The sequence below is a fragment of the Salvelinus fontinalis genome, chromosome 3 (genome assembly GCF_029448725.1).
Source record: "Salvelinus fontinalis isolate EN_2023a chromosome 3, ASM2944872v1, whole genome shotgun sequence".
NCBI classification, from domain to species: Eukaryota; Metazoa; Chordata; class Actinopteri; order Salmoniformes; family Salmonidae; genus Salvelinus; species Salvelinus fontinalis.
This window is the reverse complement of record NC_074667.1, coordinates 10,680,353-10,691,086: the sequence shown is the minus strand read 5'-3', so window position 1 is coordinate 10,691,086 and position 10,734 is coordinate 10,680,353. Positions and strand designations below refer to the sequence as shown.

The window sequence follows — 10,734 nt, the reverse complement described above, 5'->3', positions numbered from 1 at the left end:
GCGTTGGGCCAGTAACTGAAAGGTTACTAGATCAAATCACCAAGCTGACGAGGTAAATATCTGCCGTTCTTCCTCTGAACAAGGCAGTTAACCCACTGTTCCTATGCCGTCATTGTAAATAAGAATGTTCTTAACTGACTTGCCTAATTAAATAAAGTTTAAAGATTTTTTTTTTTTTTTTTTTTTAATTAAAAGGATGTATGGGGGATCCTTAAAACAATAAGTCAATCACATTGCTAAATCAATCTGATTTACTCCAGGATGTTTGAGGATGCTATAGAAAAACTTATCATAGCTCATTGTAGTTTTCAGTTCATAATTATTCATATTACAATTTATTCTATATTGAAAGAAAAAAATGAATAAATCCAGAAGCTAGAAGGACAATATGGAATGTATTTTCAGTAAATAAAATAAAGCTCCAACTGTCACACCAAGTCTGCTTTATTTCACCCACAGATATCGTGTCAAATAAAGCACCATTATATATATATATAAAGTTTTATATATATATATATATATATATATATCGTTTTCATATACACCGCCAGGCAACAACTAGAGAAGATTCTTTACAGAATCAAGTTTCTTGTGGTTCTTTTTTAATGTACAGGTAAACTTAGTTTGGATATTAACCACAGAAAAAAGCAAGGCAACTTTTGCCTCTTTCATAAAGTACAAAACTGGCACAGAGGACACCATTTTATACAGAGTAAAAATGCAATAAAATTAAATTTCATACAGAAGAGACTAACATTTCTGTAAACCTTTCCCCGTTACAGCAACCTCAAACAAATAAATCACTTCAAAAAGAACTCAGAAATCAGTTTAAAAAAAACTTTCTTTTTGCCCTTAGAAAAAATGTGCTATAGTTTTTTTTATAACTTGATCTTTTCGTCCAATGGATCGGCGGCTGAGCATGTTTAGTCATTTGGGAGCATGCCGTCTAGCGCCATCTGTCATTGAAGCCGGAGAGGAGAGATCACGTGACATACCAGAGCACAAGAGCCAATCGATAGAAGCACATCAGCAGAGGCCAACGCAACACACAGAAAAGGGAAACGACAAACAAAAGGATGAAAACAGAGAAAGAAAAGTGTTAAACAAAAGAGCATAATTCATTTAAAGAAAAGAAATAACAGACAAAAAAAGATATTAAAAGGGCTCATGGTGCTGACAGCAATAATGGTGATGTCACGAGGAGGCGGAGCAGGGCCCTTTCCCAGATAGTTTTGTAACCACGGCGATAGTGGCCTCCACTGTCCTGTAGAGCATTTCCAGCGTGTCCGGAGGCGGGGCCGAGTTTGTCAGAGCCTGCGAGGGGGCGTGGCTACTGCACCCTGGGACCTCTGGCCCCTCTCCTGCTAGCCCCAGGGCAGATGGGAAGGCCAGGTCCTCCGAGGCCAGGGCGGCCGAGCCTCCGCAAGTCTTAGAGCCCGTCTCCCTCTCCTCCTTTGTCTCATCCATTGCCGCCGTTGCTTCCCTCCTCTCTTCCTCCTCCGCTCCTGCCATGGCTGCCTGCTGAGTCTGAGACGACTGCGGCTCCTCCCCTCCCTGTCCGCTGCCGCCGTACGACAACTCTCCCGTCTCCGGGAGGGAGGAAGAGGATGATGATGAGGACGACGAGGAAGAGGAAGCCTCCATCTTCTCCTCCTTGGGCGAGGCATCCCCTGGGGGTTGGCTGCAACTGGTGGCAGCGGTAGGATCCGGTGAGGGCGGGTCGTGCTCGGTTCCCGGGTCGATGAGGGACGAGGAGTCCCTCGTCTCTGTGTCCGAGGTGCTGGTGGGAGTCAGTGCCTCCTGGTGCTCCGGCTTCAGCTCGACACATGGGGGGAGGGAGGAGGAGGTGGAGGCAGCGCAGGTGGGTCCGGAAACAGTCACACCCCCGGTGCTGGTGCCGGCGCTGGTGCCCTCCCCAGGGCCGTCGTCGCTACTCATCCGCCGGCGCTTCACTGGGGTGGCGCCCTCTTCCTCCGCTGAGAGAGAAGAAACTCCGGTGATTAACCTTCACATCTGTGTACAGGTACTACCAGCATTAGCATTTTCAACTTCAATTCAACATTTCCCAACGAGTTTAAATGATACAGAGTCCAACCCTGTTATCTGCTTACACTATTATGTGACAATAGGCTGAAAGGGACACCACACTTGACTACCATCAAAGCGTTTAAATGTTTCATGTTTGTGACAGTATACTGTATGCATGAGTCTGTGTCGTACCTTTGGCCTTGCGGTCCTTGGCCTCCTGTTCGAGCGCGCTGCGTTGCTGCACACAGGCGCTACACTTGGACAGCAACTCCTGCAGGGCCGGACCCAGAGCTGGGTCCATCGCCTGGGGGGTGTGTATGGACAACATCAACGCCAACGCTCGCAGGTCCTGAAGAGAGGGAGGGAGAGGGACAAAAGAACAGTGATTATTTAGTAGAGAATAGCATTTGAACAGGGAATGACAATCTAGTAAGGCATGACTATGGAATTAACGATTACAGCATGAATAAGGCCTGAATAGTGCATTAACAGAAAGTGAATAAGGCGTGAATAGTGCATTAACAGAAAGTGAATAAGACGTGAATAGTGCATTAACAGAAAGTGAATAAGACGTGAATAGTGCATTAACAGAAAGTGAATAAGACGTGAATAGTGCATTAACAGAAAGTGAATAAGACGTGAATAGTGCATTAACAGAAAGTGAATAAGACGTAAATAGTGCATTAACAGAATGTGAATAAGACGTAAATAGTGCATTAACAGAATGTGAATAAGGCACTAATAGTGTATGATCAGAATGTGAATAATGCACGAACAGTGCATGAATAAGGGGTACTGACAGCGTTGAGGAGGCCGCTGGTCTTGATCAGCTCCAGGCGGTGCGAGGCCAGCTCAGGCTGTAGGCTGTGGTACTCGTTCAGCAGGTTGGTCACCAGCAGACTGATCAGGTTGGCGCAGCTGGGGCCTGACAGCACCTGGCTCTGGACCTGAGAGAGGACACACAAACACACACTTACGGGCATGCACTCGCAAGGCACATCAACTTGGTATTTAAAGTAGCAAGGGGTTAGCCTGAGTCCCAGATCAGATTATGCAGTCTTGCCACCATCATTGGGGTCATTTGAAGTTGACAAGACGGCAAAACAGATCTGGGACTCAGGCTACGCATGAAACCTTGGTAAAGGGTGCACTTCGTCATTGGATGCATAAATGAAATGATAGGCTATAAAACGGGCTAAAGCAGAGGCTGTCAGCGTTGAAATAAACGGATGGTAGCGATGGCTCCAAGATGGCTACCTTGTGCAGGAAGCAGGTGAGGAAGGAGTAGGCCATGTTGTTGTTGAGGAAGGTCCTCTCATCCATTAGGATGCACTTGATGTACTCGCCGAACGCCGGGTCCTCGCACAGAAGCTTCACACACGTCTTAGCCAGGGCTGACTACAGAACAGCATAGGAGAGGTCAGTGACAATGTACAATTAGTGTGTTTGTAGATTTTGATGCGTGTTAAGTGTGTTTGTAGATTTAGATGCGTGTTAAGTGTGTTTGCAAGTGAGAGAGAAATAGTGTGAGTGACTGTATTTGAGTGAGTGTTAAAGTGTGTGTTAAAGTGTGTGCGTATGTGGAAGTGTCTGTTATTTACCTGAGACTGGCAAAGCTCCGTCCACAGCTTGGGGAAGAGGGCCAAGTGCAGAGGCAAGCCCTCGTACGCTATCAGGACACCTGGAGTCAGAGAGATATGGTCATATTGAAGACCCCAGATACACAACCACACAGCCTCTTAGGTCATTAGATATAGAAACATTAGAAATGCATCCACACACAAACCCCCACTTACTCAGTTTGACAAGGGTCTCCGTGAACTTCTCGCAGTTGATGGCGACTCGACACAGCAGGTGGATGAACTGGTGGTAGGACAGAAAATAGTCTTGGAGCATCCGGTCATACACCTCATCTTTACCCTGAGAGAGAAGAGAGGAGAAAGAGAGGAGAAAGAGAGGAAAGAGAGAAAGAGAGGAGAAAGAGAGGAAAGAGAGAAAGAGAGAAAAGAGAGGAAAGAGAGGAAAGAGAGAAAGAGAGAAAGAGAGGAAAGAGGAAAGAGGAAAGAGAGAAAGAGAGAAAGAGGAAAGAGAGAAAGAGAGAAAGAGAGAAAGAGGAGAAAGAGGAGAAAGAGAGAAAGAGAGGAAAGAGAGAAAGAGGAAAGAGAGAAAGAGGAGAAAGAGGAGAAAGAGAGGAGAAAGAGAAAGGAGGAGAGAGAGAGAGGAAAGAGAGAGAGAGAGAGGAGAGAGATGGAAGTTGATGATCCTTCTCAACGACAGCAAGACCACACCAGCGCAAACATACACACGGAATGAACAGACCTTGAACTGAAGAACTGAAGAAACACGTACACATAAACCGTGTCATTTCCCCCAGAGGAAACTTCAGTTGTGGCACTATCGGGCACCGTTTCCACTTACCCAACCATTCTTTTAACCAGGTAGGACCGATTTCACTTAAGACAAGACACCAGGTAAGCTATCGAGAACAATCTACCCAGAAACAAAGATCCTCTTCGGCATTAAGACCACTGGTCTGTCAACTACCATCAATACTTAAGATGAGCTTCGTGCCAAAGACGGTCTTCATGTTAAGAAACTGACGAACCGGCCAAGAGACACAAAGCAGTGGTACTATTCAGAGAGACACACCTTGCTGGTCTCCACCATGGAAGGCAGGAGGCACATGTTGAGTTCAGGTCTGGGAGGCCGGATGTTGTTCTTGCCTCCCATCAGCTTGATGTTCTCTCTGCAGGGCAGGTAAGGCCCAAAGGACACTGCACAAAGAGACAGTCACATTCAGACGAATCACAGAGGGACAAATCCTACCTGGTCTTTACGCAAATCTACAGCAACATTTACGTCAACGGGAGATTTGAAAAAAAATAAAAAAAGTGCATGTTTATTTTCTTTCTCGATATCTGTAGGACATTTGAGAGACTGCCTCGGGCACGGAGAGGCCAGGACAGTCAGACTCCCTGGTACTCTGGTTCTCCTAGTGCATGCCGGAGGTTACAGACAGAGCCAGGGTCCTTGGGATAGCATGCTGCTACATATAATATGTGAACTGTGTAGTATTATTAAATCATCATTATTATTTTCATGATTGCTTGTGTTGGTCCTCATGATCAAATCAAAGTTTATTTGTCATGTGCGCCGAATACAACAGGTGTAGACCCTACAGTGAAATGCTTATTTACAGGCTCTAACCAATAGTGCGAAAAAAAGGTATGTGTGTGTGTGTGTGGGTAAGTAAAGAAATAAAACAGCAGTAAAAAGACATTTGAAAATAAGAGTAGCAAGGCTATATACAGACACCGGTTAGTCAGGCTGATTGAGGTAGTATGTACATGTTGGTATGGTTAAAGTGACTATGCATATATGGTGAACAGAGAGTAGCAGTAGCGTAAAAAGAGGGGTTGGCGGGTGGTGGGACACAATGCAGATAGCCCGGTTAGCCAATGTGCGGGAGCACTGGTTGGTCGGCCCAATTGAGGTGCATATGTTGTTAGTGTAGCAGTTGGAGGGGGACTCACTAGGGATGTTGCTGTGGTGGTAGGTGCAGTGGTTGTGCTGCAGGAAGGGCACCAGCGTGTGCAGGAAGTCATGGGGACTCAACAGGACCAGCTCCTTCAGAACATCTGGACGAGGGAACAGACATACACAGGAACTACTAGTGACATCACATCGAGCGATTGGAATTGTTCCAAAGGTCTATTGTATATACGATGTGGAATAGTTTAGAGGGGAAATGTGTTCAAATATTATCCAAACGGTGTGTGTGTGTGTGTTCGTACCCAGGCAGGCGTTGCGGAGCTCCGGGGGGCTGTAGGAGTTGAGGAGGGTGAGCAGCTTGTGGGCAAAGTCGATCCTCTCCTGCCACTGGATAAGAGCCTGCTTCACGTCTACAGGAGAACAACAGAGGTTATACAGAGACTTTACATCAGGGTCCTTAAATAAAATGCAAGTCATTGAGCTCTAGTTAACAAAAAGGCAAGGACACAGGGCTTATTCACAAGGGGGTGAATCCTAACTTTCACTTCAGTCAAATGTTCTCTTAGTCATTAGTCATGCATTGATGTCAATGGGAGACAGAACATTTGACTTGAAAATTAGGTTTTGCTACAAGGTAGGTGGTCAGTATAGAATAAATATCTTCAAAGTAATGACCCGGGACGTCGGTTGTGGCATGAAAGCTTATTTTTAGTAATAATACTTGTTCAAATTTTACCACTTTAGATTCTACAAAACAATAAAAGAAAGTTCCTAGCAAAAGCCAGGATACTTGTCACATAACTGGCATGTTCTCTTTTTTTTTTTACTACTTCCTGTCGCAAGGCATTCTGGTACTTGCAGTCAATAGCGTAATCCAATACTAATTTATACAACAGAAACATATACATAGTTCTCTCAATCTCCATCACATGAATTCTAATACAATTTTACTCTTACATATGTAACTGAAAAATAAAAACAACTCAAATAAAATATCTTGAGATAGAGCACAATGAATGAACTGTAAACATGAACTCTGTAACCCATTAAAGTTACAACATCCAGAGAGGAGGGGGAGGGTAGCTTTCGCTGACCTTTGCGCTGCAGATAGGGCCGCGTGGCCTTGAGTACCGACAGGAAGATGGACAGCAGCTCCACCAGGTCCCCCGTCACATGACACGCTGTGGCCTCGTGGTACATCATGTGCAGGGTGTTGAACGACTGCAGGAAGTGGAGAGAGAGCGAGAGAGCGAGAGCACGTCAAATGACAGGCAACGGTTTGTTTGAAATTAAACCTACATTGACACTTAACGTTCCTACATTTTACAGTAAAATATTATTTTACTGGATACAGTTCACAATGAAGAAACTCTCACAAACTACTAACATCATTTGCAGGGTGTTGAATGACTGCAGGATGGAGAGAGAGGGGGGGAGGGGCATGTCAAGTGACAGGTCAGGATTTATGTAACAGCTGATGTCATGATGAACCTCTATGGACACCCTTTACTTTGAGAAACTTTAAAAAAGATCTAAAATCTCTTATATTGGACATAAACTACATTAAACGCTCATATTATTTACATTTTGAACCCGTTAGCACCAACCAAAACTTGATTTCCGCTAGCCGAGTGATGAACGAGACTTGGAAATGTGACGAGTCTACCCCCAACCCCACTTTCCTAAAACTCTAAATTATGACGCAATGTATAAATGGTTCAATATTAGCCTAATGACCATAATTAGTAAATGTGTGCAGAATGTCTCGTCGTACCTCTGTCATGAGGATGAGTCCTCTGTTGAAGACCACCAGCAGTCGGTCCTCATCGTTCTCCAATAACACACGGAAGGCACTGGGAGGGAGGACACAAAACACCAGATACATTATATCATAGACATATACTGGAGTTCACATAGCTTTCATTTCAAATGAAAGGCAGTGCCCATATGATTCTCTAAAAATGCATCAGACATTTCCCTGGTTAAGTTGCTGTGTGTTCATATTTTAAAACTCTGCAGATGCTTTGTATCTGGGCCGTGTTCATTAGGGCATGCAATGGAAAATGTTTTAAAACGTTTTGCAACAAATGATTATGTCCTATTGGACAATTCCAGGTAGTCCCCGTTTCAGTCCTTTTTCTTCCTTGTGGTGCCTTATGAACATGACCCTGGTGGCAAGTGTGAGAGAGCACGTTCTTCCCTTCGCTAGTTGTGTGTGCGTTTTCCTCTCTCTCGCTCTCTCTGTCTCTGCCGCGCGCGAGACCTCCTCTCTCTGCCGCGCGCGAGACCTCCTCTCTCTGCCGCGCGCGAGACCTCCTCTCTCTGCCGCGCGCGAGACCTCCTCTCTCTGCCGCGCGCGAGACCTCCTCTCTCTGCCGCGCGCGAGACCTCCTCTCTCTGCCGCGCGCGAGACCTCCTCTCTCTGCCGCGCGCGAGACCTCCTCTCTCTGCCGCGCGCGAGACCTCCTCTCTCTGCCGCGCGCGAGACCTCCTCTCTCTGCCGCGCGCGAGACCTCCTCTCTCTGCCGCGCGCGAGACCTCCTCTCTCTGCCGCGCGCGAGACCTCCTCTCTCTGTGTGTTACCTGATGAGTGTGGTCCAGCAGGAGCGGCCGTCCAGACAGCGGAGGTAGCAGCTGATGGTGGTCTTCTTAAACTGCTTGACGTCCTCCAGCTCCTCCTCCCTCATGTCAGACCGCTGGGCCACAAACAGCTGCATCAGGTTGAACAGCTCCTCCACCGCCTGCAGGGGGACAAACACACACCAGACAGTGGTCAGAGATTCAACAGAGACAAACTCAAATCAACCTCATACAGGAGTCAGAGAGGCCATCTAGAAACATCTCAGAGGCCTAGCCCCCACTATTACCCATCTGATCTCTTCATGAAGTGCCTATGGGATGTTTCTAGACAGGGCACATGCCTGATGGGGTCATATACATAGGCAGTATAACAGAGGGGTGAGGCAGTAAGAGAGAAAACAGATAGCCTGACAGTCACACGGATAGACAACACACACCAGCACCCAGTCAAATCAGGGAATCTTCCCATTATACACAAAGGGACAGAGTCAGTCAGACCACCCACCCCTGGGTACTGGCTGGCGTGCGGCGTCAGGTTCTTGAAGGCCCACTGGATGTTCTGGTGCGAGGCCAGCTGGCGGGTGAAGGCGGGCGACTGCTCGCAGCACATCCTCAGGATGCCGTAGTACGCCGGCAGCATGCCCCGGTTGAACAGCACCACCTGTTGGGAAAGCAGGCGTTCAGACTCGCCTCTAGCGACTGGCCCACCTTTCTTTGACGGTTGTGTTCCTGCTAGTAACATTTTCACATTTACCACTTGTTCCTGGGATAAACAGCGAAGATAAAGTTGGGTTTCAGAGACTGCCGCTCTACGCCAGTCGAAGGCGCTTCTTTGCACCGAAGGTTAAAACTACTGAACTGTTGGACGTAGGGGCAGGGAATTTGGTAAACATTAAGTTGGAATGGACAGCGGTCTGTGGCAGTAGCATGGTAGCTGTTGTGGCAAACATGCACTACACAACTCATCACCTATTGGAGGTAGAATCATGCTTCAGATGGGTATCGCCTTTGCCCATTTTAGTGTCATGCTTCCCAACGGTTGACCAAGTGGTACTGTTTCTATTGCTAGGACCTCGTTGCCTCTGCTCGCAGCTAGATATATTATTTTTTTAATAATTAGGGTATCTCTGCAGCTATATCTATTATTTCTACCTCCTGGTCGTCGTGGTCGGCCAGGATGTAGTTGAAGGCGATGTTCTTAGTGACCACGGGGTTCTGGACGACCAGCCGGACGTTCTCGGGACACTCCATACACACGTTGTGCCAGAAGGAGAGCAGGGCCTGTTTGTTGTGGTTAGTGGCGATGGCTGGTTCAGACAGCTTGGGCTGAGAGAGTGAGGGGGGGGGGGGGGGTTAACATGGAGGAAGATCAGAGAAGTGTGCTTACTGCAGCTCACTTATTTCATTACCATCACTCGCGTTATTCTTCAGTAAGGTGTGTATAGGTGAACACACCACAGAGGAAGAGAAAAAGGAAGCAAACAAATCTAAAAGTAGTTAATATGCTTCATTTTTTTTATTTGAAGTGTACGCTTTGAGGTGTACTAAATACCTGTATTTATTATAGTGTAGTGCAGTGAATACACAAACAGACTTCTAATGACTTCTATGAATAATATGCAAATATAATGCTAGTCCAATTTATCACATTCAACTCTTCCCAACGCAAACAAAGCCCTTTCACCCCCCCCCCCCCCTCACCTGGAAGAGGTTCCACAGGTCCATGAAGTAACCGGAGAACATGAGCTTCTCCGTCTTGGAGATGAGACAGTAGGTCATGAAGCTGAAGTACTGCACCAGCTTGGTGGTCCCATGCACCGCCGCGTCCACGTACAGCTTGGCCCGGCCCAGCAGGCCCAGAAGCAGGTTGTACACCTGGTACAGGAGCCAAGGAAAAGATTGGAGCTATTACTCTGTATTTTTCAATTTCCATACAAAATAAACATAACGTCAAAACAGCTCCTATGAAACACAGACACTTCAATCTAAATCGTTGTACATGAACAATACCATTTCTTTAAAAGATACAGTAAGTCTCCTTTATAGGTTGTAAATTAAATCCACTAATCCCAGTATCAATAAAATATCAGTCCTTGAAGTCTTCGAAATAGAAGATATCATCCAAAGTCTGAGAAGGTGATCAGAAAATACCAGGAAATGGTTATTATTGCCGAGACCTGATTGGTCGAAACGTTGTCACTAATGATGGACACCGTTTGACCTGAGCCCATTTAAAATGGTATAATTATCTCATTAGTGGTAGTAATCTTGTTATGGGTTAGGTTGTTGGAGCTTGTGTGTTATTGTAGCGGCAAGGGGACGTACAAAGTGTCGGTCTCAGGTCACACTCTGTGAGTGCTGTATATTAACATTCTAAGGAAGTAGGTAAGACAGCAACAGTCGGGTTGATGTTAAGCCAAGTTTGATGTTGAGTTCCACCTCAGAAACTATGCGAGACCAAGTGTTGAAGAGGGAGGAAACATCTGTGGGGGACCAGAGGGGCCCCAACGACACTAACTACAGCGCGCTCTCTCACACAGACACAAAAGGTTCTGGACACCAACAAAGAGGCACAGACCTAGTTTCCGCCCAGCAACAGAAACTAATTGTTTATCTTAGGAAATCTGCCTAGTC

The 10,734-nt window shown here is 46.3% G+C and overlaps 1 protein-coding gene across 7 annotated transcripts in view; it reads right to left on the bottom strand.

The window, feature by feature from the left end:
- Nucleotides 1–423: 423 nt before the first annotated feature.
- The window catches only part of LOC129838445 (ubiquitin carboxyl-terminal hydrolase 34-like), a 60,664-nt gene continuing 50,353 nt past the window's right edge, over nt 424–10,734 (bottom strand). For all 7 annotated transcript variants that reach the window (XM_055905397.1, XM_055905403.1, XM_055905421.1 and 4 more), the window contains exons 64-78: nt 9,802–9,975; nt 9,253–9,426; nt 8,606–8,761; nt 8,104–8,261; nt 7,295–7,373; nt 6,615–6,741; nt 5,823–5,930; nt 5,562–5,666; nt 4,678–4,802; nt 3,825–3,948; nt 3,630–3,709; nt 3,286–3,426; nt 2,829–2,975; nt 2,221–2,377; nt 424–1,976 (exon numbers count right to left, since the gene is read on the bottom strand). In XM_055905397.1, coding sequence (XP_055761372.1) covers nt 1,195–1,976; nt 2,221–2,377; nt 2,829–2,975; nt 3,286–3,426; nt 3,630–3,709; nt 3,825–3,948; nt 4,678–4,802; nt 5,562–5,666; nt 5,823–5,930; nt 6,615–6,741; nt 7,295–7,373; nt 8,104–8,261; nt 8,606–8,761; nt 9,253–9,426; nt 9,802–9,975 — 2,637 coding nt within the window. In that variant the 3' untranslated portion in view covers nt 424–1,194. The remainder of the gene's footprint in view (nt 1,977–2,220; nt 2,378–2,828; nt 2,976–3,285; nt 3,427–3,629; nt 3,710–3,824; nt 3,949–4,677; nt 4,803–5,561; nt 5,667–5,822; nt 5,931–6,614; nt 6,742–7,294; nt 7,374–8,103; nt 8,262–8,605; nt 8,762–9,252; nt 9,427–9,801; nt 9,976–10,734) is intronic.